The following is a 20,242-nucleotide window of genomic DNA, read 5'->3' as shown; positions in this document are numbered from 1 at the left end:
CATTTACAAATGTTGTGAAAAAAATAGCTTAATTAGTTATTTTTTAGTACTTCCAAACTATTAGTTTAAATATAATACTTATAAACTCTTAAAGTCTGTAAATGCCTTATAATGGTTCTTCGTTTGTTGTGTAGACTTCTACTATTTACACATCTTTACAAATCATTTTTTAATAAATATTTTTTATTTTAATGTAAATTATTTATATATTTTTAAATGTTTATAAATGTTTATTAATCATTCAGTGCCTTTATGGGCATTAGACTTTTAGCTGCTGTAACAACATTTGTGTAAAGGGTGGTTATTTAAGTTTACCTAAATGTTTGTTAAAGACATAAATCACATTGTAATTTGAGTGCCTTATGGTTTTTATTGTCTCAGCACTTATATTAGAATCCTACTGTAAAACATTAAACAGAATATTCCTTGAATCGTACATTAACAGAATAACACAAACCAGAAAATTATTGTTCATTTATCAAAAAAATCATTGTTCATTTATAATGTGTTTATATTACATATAAATGAATGTTCCCTTATAGTAATCAGATTGATCCCTGTACACAGTTGACCCCCTAATCAAATCATAAACCTACCCATTCAACCAAACCTGCCTCCAATTCTTACCCAAATCACATCTCAGTAGCAGCAACATTAACAAAAGCTTTTAATTATTATATAGCAACTGTTAAAATCAGTTGATTTTCAAGAAGCATGCTAATAAGCAACTAGTTAATAATGATAATTGTGTGTTAATAGTGTCTTCAATTATGTGTTTAACCCTTTCTTTCACTTGGTAACCACAGGACATTTTTCAACATAAATTAATAAATACTTTTAACATCAAAGAAATGATTTTATATAATTGTATGCAACCCTTTTTAATATGGTGTTAATGTAAGTATTTTTTGTATAGGTTGACAGTGGTAAGCAGCAGGAGCATGAGCAGACCAGCATGACGGAACATTTGCGTCTCATGCTAGCCGTGCTGTCCTCTGTGCGCCAGCGGGCAGAGGGGACAGGAGAGTGGCAGGAAGATTCTGGACTGGGATTGTATCGTGGACCTGAAGATGCATCTCCATTGGGGGCTCATGCTGCTGGCCATAATGCAGGAAGAGGAGGCGGTCCTGGTGTACAGCAGAAAGTCACAGCATTGGAGAACATAGTGTGTGTGTTGAACAGGGAGGTGGAGCGATCGGCCCTCACCCTGGAGGCACTATCCCGTCAACATCGGTTTGACCAGGAAAAGATAGAAAGCTTGTCAAACAAGGTACTACATACACTTTGTACCTAGAAAATAATGCACTTAAATAGTTTATATAAAACGTTTGCTAAGTTGGATTTATAGGATTTTTTTTCTATCGGACAGCAGAGATGGTTTTGATGCTCTGCTTTGTGTCAGAGCATGATGCAAGGCTCTCACCTAACAGGTAACATATTATGACGTATTGACTGATCTTGTTTTATGATAAGCTGCACTCTCAGAAAAAAAGGTACAAAAGCGTCTCTGGGGTTGTACCTTTACAAAAGGTACACTTTTGTACCTTTTAGCTACTAATATGTTCACTTTAGGTACTTGTATCTTTAAAGTACCAATATGTACTGTTTAGGTACAAAGGTGTGCCTTTTGAAAAGGTACCTCCCCAGTTACAACTTTTGTACCTTTTTTTTTTCTCTGAGAGTGTGGTGTAACATTTCACTTCAGGGGATAGTTTACACAAATTTGTCTGTCATTTTTTACTCTACCCCATGTAGTATGAAACCATGTACACTTTAACTTTCAGTAATAATAAAAGTGAAAGGGGGCAGATCTCCAAAAATAACAGAGCAACATACAGTGATAAGTGTTCTTTACAACTTCTGAAACTATGATATGAGTAATAGTGGAGCGGCTAAGTGCTTATGTTTGGCAGAATCGTTCAGTTTATGATACAAGCATGAAAATTGGCATGAGCAGTCTCCATGGGTCACTTGACAAGAAAATTGTCCGAGCCACTTGAAATTTCAAGATGGCGCCCATTTGTCAAGATGGCTGACACCTTAGTGGAGCAGTTAAGTGATATAGTACTGGTTTATTTGTTGATACAAGCATGAAAATTGGCATGGGCAGTCTCTTTGGGTCACTTGACAATAAGCCACCTACAGCTACTTGAAATTCCAAGATGGCGGCCATTTTTCAAGATTACCACCACCTAAATGGAGCAGTTAAGCAATATAATTGTTTAGTTAGTGACATAAGCATGCAAATTGGTATGAGCAGTCTCTAAGGGTTGCTTGACAAGAAAACACTCTTAACCACTTGAAATTTCTATTTTCAAGATGGCCGACCCCTGGATCCTCAAAAGATCAATTTTCCAATAGAAATGTATTGTTTTTTTGTTTTTTCATTAAAGCTGCAGTAGGTGACTTTTGTAAATAAATTTTTTTACATATTTGTTAATCCTGTCATTATGTCCTAACAGTAGAATATGAGACAGATAATCTGTGAAAAAAATCAAGCTCCTCTGGCTCCTTCCAGTGGTCCCATTGCCATTTGCAGTTACTGACCGCTCCCGGTAAGAAATCAACCAATCAGAGCTGCGTTCCGTAACTTTGTTTGTGTTCAAAATGTAGAAAAATGTATATAATAAGCGAGTACACCATGAATCCATTTTCCAAACTGTGTTTTTAGCTTGTCCTGAATCACTAGGGTGCACCTATAATAAGTGTTTATATTCGGACTATTTTAGATTGCTTCTGGGGTACCGCGGCGGAGTAACCCAGTACCTTTGTGATTCTTCATAGACATAAACAGAGAGAAGTAGTTCCGGCTACGATGTTCTTCCGCAAGACACAAGCAGTTCTGTTTATTAACCGCTAGAGTGTCAAAAGTTCCCTACCGCAGCTTTAAGGATGATATGGTGTCATTTTATTTTATATTATACTAAAGAACAACTTTTAATGCATCAAAATACAGTTGTGTTAATTTGTTGATTATAGATAGATTATACAAGAGTGAATATCTGCACTACCAGGGCACACTGGTGATATATCACTGCTGTTAAACTCAGAGTGGGGTTCAATGTCAGCTAATTGTAAAGTTAGTATCCCAAATGCAGTCTTATCTACCCCAAAACAGTTAGATAGCTGCACCTGAATTGACAGGTTTTGCCAGCGCGGGAGAGCCGAGCCAAGGTTAATGGGGTTTTAGTTAACCAGATGGTGGACAGGTCGCACGGGATATAAATGGCATTGGATGAACGATCGGACTAAGAGTAGGGTTATAAGGCATGAACTTAGTTGTATCCCATACAACAAAGTGCTTCGTAAAAGGTGGTAAAAGGATAAACCCTCTGCCTCTGCCTATACATTTGCTGCTGACATGGCAGAAGCCATCATAACAGTTGAGAAAACTAACTGGGACAGATGTTTCATTTGTCAGCAGGACACCAAGGAAAAACTCATTCATCCAAGTTTATTCAACAGAGAGCACGATCATACTCGTATACACTCACTTACACTTCATCTACAGCGATATCATTGACTTGATTGAAAATAAAAACAGACACTATTTCAACTGAACAGAGATGACATAACTGAATTCAATGATGAACTGCCTTTAACTATCATTTTGCATTATTGAGACACTGTTTTCCAAATGAATGTTGTTCAGTGCTTTGGCGCAATGTATTTTGTTTAAAGCACTATATAAATAAAGGTGATTGATTGATTGATACTGATTATGATACCACTGCAAGAAATTTTCCATTATTTCATAAGATCAATGCTCTGCCAATCTTACTTAGTCCAACCCGACTAGATGAAGGTGATGACATAGAAAACACATTGACAAGAAACGGAGCAGAATATCATTCTCTTTGAAGAGATTTGTTGTGCTAATGCAGGGGTAGGCAATATGGTCCTAGAGAGCCGCAGACCTACAGAGTTCAGCTTCAACCCTAATCAAACACACCTGAACAAGCTCATCAATCCATTCAGGATTACTAAGGTACAGGCAGGTGAGTTTTTTTTCAGGGTTGGAGCTGAACTGTGCAGGACTGTGGCTCTCTAGGACCGAACTTGCCTACCCCTGTGATAATGTATGACAGGTCCAGCGATGTCACCACTGTGAATGAGGCCAGGCTTGATCTCTTTGCCAGAAAGCAAAGACAATATGACTTTGTCCCACCAACTCAAGCAGCACTCAAAGAGTATGCCAAACATGCTTCTTAGATGGGTGGATACGTGTGCATTGAAGTGACATCCACAAATGCCGAGCCTTTCCGACTGGGGATGGGTTAAAAAGGACGAAGAGTGGAAAGGCTTCTGGACTCCACTTCCACCTGCTGTTGGGAATTGACCAAATGTGGGTGCAACAAGGCATGTACTGGAAGGTTCAAGTGCTTCAGATATGGACTCAGTTGCACATGCCTATGTAGTTGCCCCTGCTAGAACCTACTGTATTTGCATGTTTCTTTTCCCAGTGTAAGTCCTCTATGTTTTCTGGTGTAGGCCTATGGCTCGGCTTCCCCTCGCCACATCGGCGCATCATGTTTTATTTTGTCATCAGACTATAACTGTGACATTTTCAGTTTAGTTCATTAGTATTGTTTGAGATACTTTCTGTTTGCCATGGTTCCATGGCTGTGTCAGCCAGAGTTGCTGTTGCCTCTGGATCTTTTCTTATTGACATTCAGTATTAGTCATTGCTCACTTTTTTGTTTGGTGCACTGTCCATTCAGCACCACAACTGTTTATTAATCTTATTTTTGTTTCCCCACCTCTCAGTATTAATTTGACTAACTGACTTGAATTTAATAACTGTTAGTTTAAAAAAAAAATCCCTTGTGACTGTTACCTTGTTGTGGTAAGGGAGCTTGTGTACCTCAGTGAACCCTGAGAACTATGCCGGTGGGAGGCAACTTCTGACAGGCTTTACCAAACTGGACAGATCATGGGTGAGAAGTCAGACAAAACACAGTCAAACTACCTCTCTTGACAGAGTCTTTTGAGGAACCCAATAGATTTCTATGAGAAAATGTATAATTTAAAGATCCCTATGGCGGGCGGTAGTAATCCAGAAAAATTGCCGCCATCTTGAAATTTTATGTTGCTGTGGGCGGTTTCTTGTCAAATGACCCTTTGAGACAGCTCATGACAATTTTCATGCTTGTATCACCAACTAAATGATTTCTTAAGCCTAATTGCTCCACTAAGGTGGTGGCCATCTTGAAAAAGGGCCGCCATCTTGAAATTTCAAGTGGCTCTGACAATTTTCTTGTCAATTGACCCATGGAGACTGCTCATGCCAATTTTCACGCTTGTATCATAAACTGATGGATTATATCACTTAATAGATTTTCAGTGAATAATTTCAATTTAAGTCATTTTAAATGCCTTGTTTTTTTATTTTTTTTTATTTTTATAAATCTTATTATATTCAATATTATTCATTATATGAATATTCAAACATCCCTTTTAGATAAATGTGCAACAGATGCACCTAAAAAGTGCATATTGGTGCCTTAGATTATTAATATGTATCCTTAAGGTACTACTATGAAACTTTTACAGGTAAAAAGCTGAAAAAAAAATTGTTTCTTTATGCTTTATACTATATTCCTAGTGGTATTTTTCCCTTAAGCGTCGGTGTGTTACATTTGGGTGGGACACAGTTCTGCATTTTCCATGGAAAGAACGAAGTCATACAGGTTTGAAACAGCAAGGAGGTGTGTAAACAGTGTAAAACATCCTTCTGATTTAATAGCTTTGAAAGTCAGTTTGTATTAAATAAATAAATAAAAAAGCTGCTATAAAGAGTTGTTAGCAAGACTTGCTTTGATTTGTGAAACAGAAGCACGTTTTTCCTCCTCCAGCAGAAGAGCCTCCGCTGTCTCTGCCATGAGTCTTCATTCACATGGGATTTTAAGTCGAGACCATTCAAGACTTTCTAATAACTCATCAGTTAATTGAGTTAAAAGAGTTGATTAAAATGAAAATTCTGACAATTAAATGGTGACAGAAATCATCCATTAAAGGAATAGTTCATTAAACAATTCAAATTTCTGAAAATTGACTCCCGATTAGGCCATCCAAGTTATAGAAGTTTTTGTTTCTTCATCGGAACAGATTTTGCGAAATTTAGCTTTACATTACTTGTTCACGAATGGGTGGATCCTTTGCAGTGAATGGGTGAATAAGAGTCCAAATGACCACAAGTCATCCAGTCAATCAGTTATTGTCCTACCCATACCACAAAATGTAATGTGAAGGGCTGCTTGTTTATAAGAAACAAATCTGTAACTGTAAGAAACAAATTCCCTGTTGTCCTCTCACATCAAAATCCACAGACATACTTATTTAGAACTTTTTTTTGATTGTAAATTTCCCGATATAGAAGAGATGACTTGTTCACAATAAAAATAATAACGTGTCTAGAATATACTCGTATTTTAGCCAAAGTAATGGTTTAAAGTTGAAAACATCTTGGTGATCAATTTAATTTGGTGATTATTACAATGGTAATAATTGTAGAATCAGACGGCACTGAGCAAAAGATAATTTGTCGATACCAGTTTCACAAACTTTCTTAAAGGAGTCATATGATGCTTTTTTAAAGATCATTATTTTGTGTATTTGGTGTAACAGAATATGTTGACGCTTTAATGTTCAAAAAACATATTTTTTCTCTATGCCCAGCTTCTCTCAAACATGTAGTTTTCTACAAAGCCTCTCCTTACGACAAGCGCAATCTGCTCTGATTGGCCAACTGACTCATTGCATTGTGCATTGTGCAGTGCATTGTGACTGGTCGAACACCTCAAGCACTCGTCGGAAATGTAACTCCCCTTTCCATAATCGCAAGCTTCTCCTTTCAGAATAAATATAATGACAGTTAATAATGTCCTTAGTTTTACTATCAGTTCAAGCTTGAAAGGGGAACCGAGTCGCGTGACAGACACAGTGATGAAGCTTGTATGTGTTTGCAGTACACAAGCCACACGAGGTTAAGACAGCTGACTCCACTGCGTGACCCTTTCTCTCTCTCACACACACACGCGTGCACATAAACGCAACGTGCAAAACTCCATATAAACATTCAATAACAGATACTTAAACTAATAACAAAACATACTTAGAGTAGGTGATTAAGAAATGCCAGATTGCCTTAGCAAAGTCAGAATTACCTCCTCTCCTTTTTTTCACAAAACGATTGTCCATAAAATGCGTTGGTGTTCTGTTGTAAGTAATCTTAGGGTGCTTTCAGACTTGGTTCACTTGCCTGGTCCGAACCCGAGTTCGGTTGCTCCCCCTCCCCCTGCCCCCGCTGGACTTTGTTCATATTATAATATTTAAGTCCGAACATTACTCTCTGCACTTTTATGTATTACGTTTTTGAACTGTTCGTTTCGTTTATAAAGCTTCGGTACATAACGGCGCTTGCGTCTGTCTTACGAATGTACTGAAAATGCTCTAAAGAACGTTGAAGATGAACACAAATGAGATGTACAGCTCTCTGCTTGCAGCGCATCAGTCACACTCATCAGGAAAGTGAGTGAAACACACACACAAACACATTTTCATCAAATAATTTGTCATTAAACGCGGTTCACTTCCGTGATTTGGTACGATTGCATTCACATAAGCAGCGAACCGTACCAGAGTTCACATGAAGCGTTCCCACAGACCATCCGAGTATGGAAGACAGTGTTCACATTATCCAAACTAACTTAACTCTGACGTCAATCAAACCCGGGTGCGCACCAAAAGTGCTAGTGTGAAAGCACCCTTAAAGATTCCTTACTGCATCTACAGTACTTTCGGAAGGCCAAATCAAGTGCTTTTACTATCGCCTAGATAACACACAGCATCTCCCTGACATGGCTGCTTTAACACTTACTGCAGTTACTGAAACCACGCCTTCTTTCTTTGTGTGAACAATTGGGCAGCATTAAGCAAATATTTCCATATCGTGACGTAGACATGTGGGGGCGTGTCTTGGATCTGAGACTTTAGTCTTTGCAACTTTACAGATCTTCTACATGCACCAAGAGCTTGTAACACTCCAAAGAGAAAGGAAAAATTTTAATTGCATTATATGACCCCTTTAAATCTAAAACACACAGCATAAAGGATTGTGTATATATTTCCTTTAAATGCAAGTATCTAACTACATTATTACAACAACATTTCTGTTTGGCAGTTTCTTAACCATGTTTCTCATTTGTGTTTGGTGACTCTTAAAGGTGCGACAGCTAGAACGGACTTTAACCATGCGAGATCTGCAGTTAGCAGAATCTGAACAGTCCTTGCGGGAGCTGCAGTTTTGTACATACGATGGAGTTTTCATTTGGAAAATTGCAGACTTCTCTCGTCGCAGACAAGACGCAGTGGGGGGCCGGGCACCTGCCATGTTCTCACCTGGTAAGGCTAAAATCAAATTAAAGGACTGTTGCAGGTTCAATACAGGGTTAAGCTTGATTGACAACATTTCCTGCCTTTAGTCGATTCTGTTTATTATTGGTATTTTAAAATTTCTATGTGTTATTGTAAATATGTATTTAATTATTTATTTTTATGACCAAAGGAGGATTATATGAAAATAATCGATATAATAATATAATTGTAAAAAAAAATTCAACACTGTTATCACATGCTGATGATTGAATTTATATTTAATTTAATTTGAATTAAGTCAATACAAAATACTTTACATTTTATAAACTGGAAGTACAACGTTTCATTCTGAGGACCTTGACCCTTTGTGGTACAGTGCCTTGAGTTGGAAATTTTTTCAATCTTAAGTGAAGGTTATGTACTTGACTAGTCATGGTCCTTTTATGATATTTGGATTTTCTCTTATTTCCAGAATATCTAACTTTCACTTTTGTAGTGTCATTCAAGAGCCCTGTGGTCTCTAAATAATCTGACATTTACTGAAAAACATAAACGACACAAGTTGGGTTTTTTTTATATTATGACATTACATGAGAGTTTCCAGAATAATACTAAGCAGCACATCACTATTTCAACATAGATAAGAATATAATTTGTTAATTGAGCCTCAAATCAGCATACAATTATAATTTCTGAAGGGTCTTGTGACACTGAAGACTGGAGAAATGGCTGCTGAAAATTCAGCTTTGCCATCAAAAATAAATTACATTTTAATATTTCAAAATATAAACCACTATTTTAAGTTTTAGTAATGTTTTACATTATTATTGTTTCAAGTAGATTTTCGAGAATATTACCCAACTCAGCTTTTCAATGTGTGTGTGTGTATATAAACTTGATAAATTGATATAAGTGATATAATTATACCACTTAAATAATTTCAATTTTATAAAACCATTTAATTAATCTTGGTATATTTTATATTATTTTTGTGCTATATCATTATTTTTTATATATTTAACCATGTAAAAACTCAATGTTTTTTGTCTTTTTTGTCAAAGTAAAGTTCAGTGCATTAAAACTAAGTAATAATCTGAGAAACAGTTTTAAATATTTGGGAGTCTTTGAGTTGCAGGGAATGATTTCTTCACATTCAGTGTTCAAAGCTGATTTTAGTAGCATATTAGCATTTTAGTCAACCTTAGTAATATTTTGTCCATGCTTTTACCATTTTCCTTTTTTTTTCTAGCGTTCTACTCCAGTAAATATGGGTATAAGATGTGTCTGAGACTTTACCTGAATGGTGACGGCACAGGCCGGGGCACTCATCTGTCTCTATTTTTTGTGGTCATGAGGGGCAAATATGATGCCTTGCTGAAGTGGCCCTTTAGCCAGAAGGTAAATGATCAGCTATTATTTTACTTTCTCTTTTGGGCTTTTACTGACTCTTTCCTTTTCTTCTTTTATTTAGTGATGTGATACAGACTAAAGCATTACAGTACCACTTGTGTAGTTTGGATGCAGAGTTATAGACTTTTATAGCAGGGACTGAATGTTGTAGCTATTCTATTGTACTCTACACTTTATATAAATATATTTTATTGAATATTACATGTACAACAGACTATGGAGAATTAAGGTGGTGGAGGTTGTTTTACACTAAGTAGACATCGAAAACGCCTCTTTTACCGCCGCGGGTACCGCAGCGGCGGTGGTATAAAGTGCATTTGCAGCTTTTGACTGCTGAGTGGCGCTTTAACCACAAGTTATCAAACAAGCGCATCAAAGCATATTTTCGCAAATAGACTCAGTTTTGCCTTGCTGATGTCTTACATTTGACTGCTTCAGTCACAGAAAATGAAAGAAAAACACTGTGATTTAATATATTTAATATTCACAGATGAAAGTTTTGTATTTGTGAAGTTATGTGCATTTCATAGAACGAGAAAGAGTCTGTGCTTATATTTTCTAAGCTACATGGTATTAAACCATATTTTAGATTGGACACATTTAAAAGGTGTGCAGTATTATTTATATTATATTAATTATGCGTTATATTATTCAAAAGAAATTGTGGTTTAGTTTGCATCCGAGCATTAAAAGTGGTAGCCTATTTTAGGGGGGTAGGCTACATGGATTAATATGCAAAATGTCAATATTTTAATATATTATGCCTACATTTTAATTTATATTTTAAATATAAATATATTTTTTCCTTTAATAAAACAACATGCATTTTTGTTATTCGTTACCTGTTATTTTGACATAACCTATTGTGAAAAAGACATTTGTCTGTAAACTGATTAAGAAATTGTTGCATGTTTAAATGTGAAGCACAGTATAATTTCGTTCCCATTATTTAGGCCTAATTTGCCTAAAACAAGAAACAAATCAAATTAAACCGGCAGGATTAAATCTTTGAAACTCTAAAGAATGAATAAAACGTCCTCATGATTAAACTCAAGTTCTCTCATTATAATCAACAACATTCACACGATGTAAAAAAAAAAAAAAAAAGCTTTAGTAATTGACAACTAAAGGAATTTTAAAGGGAACCTTCTTTAATTTCTTTTAAAGTAGGGTAATATCATTTGGCCTAAAAAAAATCCCAGTTTTATTTTAGAAAAAAAAATCTGATTAATCAATATTCAAATGACAAAGAAATTTTACAAAACAAGTTTTAATATAGTTCTTTATCATTCATTTAGCAGTCAAATTTATTACTGCAACAAAATGATTAAAAAAAAAAATACCAGTACTGTTATTACCTTAATGCTGGAAAGATGCTATTTTTTTTAATACTAGCCCATCATGCATTTAACCATCCACTCAGCTTTAAGAGCTGTTCAGATTAAAACTGGCAGCTCAGCAGTGAGTCAGTGTCAGACGAGGTCCTTTTAAAAGTACGCGGATGGATTTTTGCTATGAACCCCTCTTTAGAACTCCTAGAGAAAAGGGTTGCATAACATAAAGAAGGATACGTGAGACCTAAATGAAGGGCTAGAACATTTATTTAAATAAACAAAACTAAGAAAACACGTATCATAACGGAATAAACACCAAAATACTTCTACAAAAGTTACCAATCTATGATAAACAGAAACGAACAACAAGACACTTCAAAATATGAAAACAACAAAAAACAACCATAAATTCCAATTAAGAAAAACAAGAAAAGAAAAGCAAGCTGTTGGCAGGTGAGTCTCCAATCTCCTCCCTCACACCATCATGCTCCGCTTCAGCGTCCTTAATAGCGTAGTTCACCAACGAGTACAATGAGTCGCAGGTGTACAACGACGGGCAGGTGCACGGGGCAGACCTAGCAATCAAACTCAGATGCAGAAAAAGAAAGAAAAATCAGGACATTGTAGATAAGAAACTCACAAGGCACAAGCCGTAACACTCCCACACTTAAAAGGACGAGGTTCTGAGTGAAGCTTCCTTTCTTGTGATGAATCTCAAGAAAATAACATTGAGCCATTAACGCCCAACGCATCAAACGCTGGTTATGGTTGTACATTTTATTTAAAAAAAAAACAGCGGCTTGTGATCCGTGTAGACTATGACGGGAGTAGAGCTATATCCAACATACATGTCGAAGTGCTGCAAAGCAAGCAACATAGCCAGAGTCGCCTGTTAATATTTTTTCTAGTTTATATTTCCATCTCGTTATGCCTCTGGTTTAGATTTTTTTTTTTTCTTATAGAACTTATTTGTAAATAGAGCAGTCACTGTCTGTGTCTACACCTGACGCGAGAGTTGTCATCTGTGCCCCACAGCAAAAAGTGTGTCTAAACTTGATGACATCACACTATGTCAAATCATCTGAAGGCAGTGTCAGAACATTTCATCATAAACAGAATGAACATCAGTTCACTGATGGGGATTGTGTCCAGTGTATCCATCACTGGGTTCTGCTGTCTTTTGTTGGATCGTTCCACTCGTGTCCGGTGTAAACCTGGCATGCGTTTTTTTATTGTTTTATTTTACAGCCCTGCTTGTTTTAATGTTTTTATTAAATATCTGTATTGACTGCGTGGTCATATTATCGAATTATTTACTGCCTTGCGACCTACAAAGTAAACCTTGGCGAGTTGATGAACGAACATTGCTGCAGGTTGAATTTTGGCGGATGTGCTGTGCTTGTGCAGCCGCGGTCGTTTTAATTTCGTCAGGTGAAACATCTCTCTCACTCGCAGCAGAGTCTATGAGCAGCAACAACTTCCCCTCCATGCGCACTGATACCAGAAACACGCCCCGCCTTCACTCTGTGAATAAAGTATTTCAGTATGTTTGAAATGTTATGTTAAGTGGCTTAAGCTATGTGTAAACGTTTTTCCCTATATCACATGCCAAACTAATAACATTGTAAGAATTACATCTTTAATTGCCGAAAAATTTTGTTTGTGATGAAAATAACATCTTTGTCAGTTATTTTATCTAAACAGGTCGATTAACTTCTTCAAGATTTCAAAATCAGATAGCATGCTGATAATGTAGTAGCACTGTAAGATTACATTTGTTTGAACACATTATTGCGAAAGCGATTGAGTGTGAATCTGTTTAAATCATGCTTTAACCCGAAAATAATCAGTAAAAGAAACAGACAAACTCTTACATTCCGCTCAACTCTTGCAGTCAACCATCAAGCTAAATATGTTGGCTGTTGGCATGAATTTTACTCGTGATAAGAAGCTCATATTCAAGTGTTTGTGAAAAAATTATTAATGTGCATTAATGCAAGGGAGGCGCCATCTCATCACTTAAATTTTTCATGATAATGAATGTATAATTTTTTAATTAACATAACATCGTGGTGTCTCACATAGGTACATTAATAATATATCTACAGAAAGCTTGAAATGTTTTTAAACGAAAAGGAATAGTGTAATGTGTGAATGTTGCATTTCTCTCATCGGAGAGAGCCAGCACTGTGAATATAAGCAAAACAACAGTCCTATATAAACCTGTTCAGCAAATGAAAGCCTCATAAGACACTGTCCATATGAAAGAGCAATTCACACCTTTATCTCGACCCCCACAAGCCATGAAAAACTATCCAAAACCCAACCCCCTCCAGCTGAACAGAATTCGGTCTGTGTTTTGGCTCTGAGGAACAGTGTGTTACTGGGCTGAAACATGCCATGAAACACTCTTTGTATTCATAATTTTCTCGCAGCCCATATTATTATTATTTTCACAAGACCATAATGATAATAACAAATCATCAATTAATAATTAATCATTATTTTATGAAAATCATTGTTATTTGTGATCGTGGATGTTTGCCGAAGGCTTTAAGACCAAGCAGAATCCTCTGTTCCCGCCTTAAAGCGCGCAGGTCTCAGAGGCTTCACTGTCTGCGGTTTGACTTTACTGAATCAGATTGAGGCGAACTTATTGATCATGAGCCCAACATTTAGCAAGGCAGGAAAATTCTAACGGAAGGAAGACGTATATCATTGAGCTAATGCTGTTAAAGAGAGAGAGAGAGAGAGAGAGAGAGAGAGAGAGAGAGAGAAACTAGTCTAGGACTATTCTTAAACTTGGAGCTAATTATATTGAAGTACAAATCCAAACACCAGAAACGTTATGCATTTTATGAATAGTGAAATGTTATGAAAATTATGCATTTTATTTATTCACATGCTCTATGATTGAAATAATATTTTAGTTCACAATTTTAACTTCTGTTGTTTAAAAAAATGCTTAATTGGCTAATGTTTCATAAACCTTCAGTTGTTATGCTCTAAAATCCATGCCATTATTAATTTCACAGTATTTTTACCACCTAAATGACTAATCTTTAAAGTCACAATTCTATAATGGTCAAAATTACTCAGACTACATTATTTTATTATTATTATTATTATTATTTGAATAATTGTAGCTTACATAAATAGGTAAAGCAAAACAAATATTCGGATTGTCCCTTATTTTTTCCCTTGTTTTCCTAAAGAATAAACACGTATTTTTTACAAGAATAAACATGATAACATATTATTAATTAAAAAAATTAAGCAATTAAAACCTTTTTTTAAAACTTGAATTTAAAAACTATTAAACTAACTTTAACTTTTTCTCAAGGAGTTTATAAGTAAAAAAAAAGTTCTAAATGAACTTGTGTTAACAATATAATTAGAACTAACAATATAATTAGATTTTTTTAAATGAACAATTCCTGTATAAAATGGGACAGCAACCTTTATATCAGTGGTTCTCAACCTTTTTTTCCAGCGGACAGCACTATGGTCTAAGCGCAAGTCTACGCATATAATTTACATATTACGTCAGCAATACAAATAATATTATATAATATTATAGCCTAACTATTATGATATATAATCTATTACATTCATTGAAATAAACAATTCTGCTCCCCATAAATAAAACACCTGATGCTGTTGGCAGCTGACCAATTTTGTGAGATTCAGCTTGAAAGGAGTAACACAAAGAAGTTGCGATTGTAATGCCTGTGTTATACTTTCCGCATGAGCAATCCGGATGCGTACACGGCCAGAGCGGACACAGACTTCTTCAATTTATATGGTTGATGATCCGCTCTGCAATTGCCCAGAATTATTGCACATCTGACTGTCTTTATATTCTTTTATTGACGGATTGCACAGGTTTGAGTAGCAATGAGCTTCTTCACTCTGCCTGCACATGTGCAATTTTGCTTTTGAAGCCTACTGACCACGCGCACCTGTCCGCGCGGTCGTCTGCTCAGAGCCACGGCACACACTCTCCAATGACGATTTTTACGTCACGCCTACATAGCGGTCCATAGCGGACTCGCGGACGCAGAAAGTTTGACAGAGGCTTTAAGATGCATGCTTGCATGACCTGACGCGCAACATTTCAGAAAATGTGCGGTCACAAATGTAGCCTATTTTGATCCAAATATGGAAAGCAAAAAATTGAATTTAATAATATGAGGTTCTCTCTTGAGATATTTTGACACATTTCTTCAATTAGCCTAAGGATTGTTACATAGTGTATGGTGTTTCCATTTATCTGAACTTCAAGTGAGTTGCGGGGCAAAAAAAAAAAAAAAATCCAGCACTTCTCCTTCAATAGGCTACGGATACTGCGACTAGTCACAGTTTGTACATGTTCATTCGCTGGCATTTTTTGAATTTCTTTTTTTTTTTTCTCCCTTAAAAAACTAATTTGTCCATTCTGATGCGCAATTTTACCTTAAAGGCAATTTACCTAATGGCTGTTGATGACTATTTGAATTGAATTCTGCCCAAGTGCGCGCTTGTATGTATTCGTTAAATGCTAATGCCAGTGCTCGTCTGAAAATAATATATGAAGAAAAAAAATCACATAAAAACATTAGGATATAGCTTATATTTCATTTGTAGCATAATTTATTTTTAATTGATGTAAACAAATTACAAATTACAAGTTTTTTTTAATTTTTTTATTCAGCATGTGGTGCAGGCCGCATTTGAATTCATGACTGGCCGCGGGTTGAGAACCACTGCTTTATATCAAACATTTTTAAATCGTCCACAGCTGAGCTTTGCTGGAGGCTGATCTGCGCCAGATCGCGTGAAGTGAATGTAATGAACATTAATGAGTCATTTTCAGATGCAATGAAAAAAAAAAAAACATGGATAACCTAGATTAGTCCCAGGCTCTTTTCTGAAGTAAAATAATTATAATTACTGTTAACCAAGAGTAACGGATTAATCGCCTATTTTCATTTGCTGAATGTTTTCTTTATTTTTTTTTTTTTTAAACAAGCTAAAAAATAAATTAAGTTTGTCAGAGGAAAAAAATATATGAGTCTTGTATAGGTTTCATTTTAACGGATCAATCACCTATTTTCGTTTGCTGCATGTTTTTTTTTTAAACGCTAAAAAATAAATCTGAGTTTGTGAGAGGAAAAAAATAGGCTATTAGAAAATATTTTACAACAAATCCTTTAAATTTAACAAATTTATCAGAACAAAACAATAATTAAAAATATATTATTCTAGTGGATAAATATATTGCAGTATATAATAATATAGGCTTAGTAATAAATAATAATAATAATAATAATAATAATAATAATTTAAAGCTAAGCATAAGGTAAGCTTGGGCTTTCTCAATCGGGAGAAATCAAACGTTTCCATATTTGTGATGTTGCCCATTTGAAGCTTAACTATTATATGTGAGGTAAATAGGCTGTGTGCGTTTCAGTATTGATGAAAAAAAAAAATCATAATTAACAATATGTCAAAGTGCTCACGCCGAATGTCTGGTGAACGACTGCTGTTACCAGTGAATATGTGCGCGAGGCACCAGCACAATCAAACAGCTGAAACAAATAATACTTAATTTTTGGTCACACATAAGGCATAATTCAAAAATGCTGGTAGTTTGAAAAATCAAGAATAATAACAGAGTTAATACCAATTATTGCTAAATGCTGGACCGTTCCCATTTCGCTCTGCATTTGGAACCTGAAGATTTTTTTAAACCAAGAATGAATCGAAATGAAAATGAAATGAAAACATTTAGCTTATATTATATATATATATATATATATATATATATATATATATATATATATATATATATATATATGTATATGTATATGTATATATGTATATATGTATATATATATATATATATATATATATATATATATATGCCTTATATTTATTTACTGTTTAATAAAAATAGCATGCATATGATCCTTTGTGTTAAGGTCTTCTTTTAATTCTTGTTTAGTAGACTGTAGTCTAAGACTATCCTACATTTTAAAAATTAACAAATTGTAAAAAAAATATATATATATATATTTTAAATGTTACAATGTTATATCATAATGTTATTGTTGTTTTACTTCCTTCTTTTATCTCATTTTTCAATTACATTCATTTTTCGCAATCTTTCCCTTTGCGCCACCTGGCGGTAGTTTCGCAAATGATTTTAACACGCGACTGAATTACAGTTACCACCGCTGGCCACCTACTTTAAGTAAGGCTTAGTATTCTGGGTTACCACATTTACTACATGTATTTAATATAACTACATGCTCTTGCTATAGGGTTAATGCTATGGGTAGGGTTTGGTTTTTGGTTAACTACATTTATAATTGTGCTTAATTTACCATTATTTTTTAAGTATGTGAAGTGTCACACCACATACATAAGCATATTTTTTTCTGCCACATGTACAGCCGGCATAGCAGGAGCAAAGCAGAAGTGGGAGTGCTGTGATCGTCTTTGACATTATATGGCTTGTAGTTCCTGTCACTCTCCTGTTCTTTCCTTCCAGGTGACATTGATGTTGTTGGACCAGAACAACAGAGAGCACATCATTGATGCCTTTAGGCCTGACGTGAGCTCCACATCCTTCCAGAGACCCATCAGTGAGATGAACATAGCCAGTGGTTGTCCTCTCTTCTGCCCTCTAGCCAAGCTGGCAGGCAAAAGCTCATATCTGAGAGATGACACCATATTTATTAAAGCCATAGTTGACCTCACTGGCTTATAAAGCTCTGGAATTACTCATAATAATAATAATTTATGATATTATTATTATTATTATTATTAATAATATTATTATTATTATTATTATTATTATTATTATTATTATTATTATTATATCTCAGCTGCGGAAGCCAAACAATTTTAAGTATTAGATAAATTATAACATTATATTTATATATTGATTTATTTGGAGAAATATAAACTCAATTATAGCAATATTAATATGTGCATGTATGGAGTGGATGTGCTCAGACTTCCACTCCTGTAATTGCACTATTTTGGTATAACTCAATGTTTAAAACACAATATATATTTATTATAATACATATTTATATAATACACATTAGTACACATTATATTTGAATAATTTAACAATACCTACATTTAGTATTGTATACAATACAAAAATATAACTTATGTTACGTGACCTTAAGGTTTGGCAGTTTTATGCATTTACTGTACTTGTAGCAGTATTTATCATGCTGTTAAATATGGGATTTCATCAGGATGCTAAATACATCTTTGAGCACATTTAGAGGCTTGAACACTTTTGCTAGAAGTATAGTGTAAGTATATAAATAGCTATCTAAGTCACCAGAACCTGTGAAACCTATTAGAAACGCTGTGTAAATCAATCAGCTTATAGGAATGAATTATTGTGTTGATTGTTCTTTTAAACAAGCTCTTGGATACAGCATGTGCACAAGGCTGCAATATTTACAAGACCGAAACCTTAGCAGGACTGAAAATAAATCTCGATTAACCAGTGCTTCGATTCACTTAATAACTGGCCCATTTGTAAACATCATCTGATCTTGGGTCCGGCTTTTTGTTTGGGCTTGAGCATTAAATGGCTTCATGGTTTAAGAGATATAGATGTTTAATTCGCTTCAAACCCTTATAAAAGGTACCAGAATTTTTCTGTAACATCATTATACACTAGGTTAGCATGTCTTATGATTCAAAGGGTGAATTAGATGCAGTATAAATCCTGCTGCTGGTAGATAACACTCCAAATAATTGTTACTTTTAATATTGGAAACATAGTTGTTTTGGTGGAAAAGAGGAAAAAGAAAAATGTGAGAAAAAAAATCTGATAAATATGTTACACTTTTTAAAATCAAATTATTTACTATTCAGCTGTCATGTATTGATTTGTTTTTTATCTATCAATTATATAGCAAATCCTTAAAGTGAGTATTTTTAGTATTTGTTTAGATATCAATGTTTTATTAGCATGAATTTACACCGTACTAGCGAGCTGTAATACAATGTGTGGCAAAATTGCTTGTTTCTTTTCCTGTCATATGAACAGTGTCGTGTTCAGTATCTAATGACTCTTATATATTCAGTGGTGTCTATGATTTGTTTGAAATGCTATATATCAATTTGTAACATCAATAAACTGCTTATGATATGTTCTCTAAAGAGTTATGAATATTTTATCCAGTCCTAGTCTTGAGTAAAAAATTTAGGACATGGCAATGCTACGTAATTCACACTGAATCTGGTAAAAGAAAAACTTTTTGGGTATCAGGTCCATTAAAAATAAAACAACTGATTTTCTCTCAACTACAGAGACAAATGCTCCAACTACATTATTACAAGGAGATCGAATTGAAATAACTTGATGTGCATGAATAAAATCTTAAGGAACCAAAATGAAATAAACAAAAATTAATATACATGAGTAACAATAGAGCTGAGCTTCACCCATGTAGACCATTTATGTGAGGCATGGGGGAGCATTTTAGAGTTACTTTTTCATTACATTACCTGACCTGTTTAAAAGAGATGGTCTTCATCCCTCCTGGGGTGGCGCCACTCTTCTGTCTAGAAATATGGCACATAGTCTTAGTGTTTATACTTGACTAACTGGGGCCCAGGTCAGGAAGCAGACAGACTGGCTAAACCGACCGTCTGCTAGCTGCCTCCCGTCACAGAGGTCAGTTAATTCTCAGCACATAGAGACTCTTTCACCTAGATATCACACTATAGAGACTGTGTCTGTTCCCCGAACTAGAAAATACAAAAAACGTCCAATCCAAGTTAAGGTTAACAATTTAATTGAGGTTCAACAAATAAAAAACAAATGCAATATGGATAAACAAATGATAAAGATTGGCTTATTGAATATCAGATCCATTTCTACGAAAACACTTTTTGTAAATATGATAACTGATCATAATATAGATGTGCTCTGTTTGACAGAAACTTGGCTAAAACCTGATGATTACATTATTTTAAATGAGTCCACCCCCCAAGATTACTGTTATAAAAATGAGCCGTGTCTAAAAGGCAAAGGGGGAGGAGTTGCTTCAATTTATAACAACGTTTTCAGGATTTCTCAGAGGGCAGGATTCAAGTATAAC

The 20,242-nt window shown here is 34.9% G+C and overlaps 1 protein-coding gene across 2 annotated transcripts in view; it reads left to right on the top strand.

Moving 5' to 3' along the window:
* LOC127958692 (TNF receptor-associated factor 2-like) overlaps positions 1-19,292 on the top strand; it is a 41,393-nt gene extending 22,101 nt beyond the window's left edge. For both annotated transcript variants that reach the window (XM_052557660.1, XM_052557661.1), the window contains 4 exons: positions 917-1,270; positions 8,226-8,403; positions 9,626-9,774; positions 17,656-19,292. In XM_052557660.1, the coding sequence (XP_052413620.1) occupies positions 917-1,270; positions 8,226-8,403; positions 9,626-9,774; positions 17,656-17,874 (900 nt within the window). In that variant the 3' untranslated portion in view covers positions 17,875-19,292. The remainder of the gene's footprint in view (positions 1-916; positions 1,271-8,225; positions 8,404-9,625; positions 9,775-17,655) is intronic.
* The last annotated feature ends 950 nt before the right edge of the window (positions 19,293-20,242 follow it).

The sequence above is a fragment of the Carassius gibelio genome, chromosome B5, assembly GCF_023724105.1.
Source record: "Carassius gibelio isolate Cgi1373 ecotype wild population from Czech Republic chromosome B5, carGib1.2-hapl.c, whole genome shotgun sequence".
Lineage (NCBI taxonomy): Eukaryota > Metazoa > Chordata > Actinopteri > Cypriniformes > Cyprinidae > Carassius > Carassius gibelio.
This window is presented reverse-complemented; position numbering and strand designations above follow the sequence as displayed.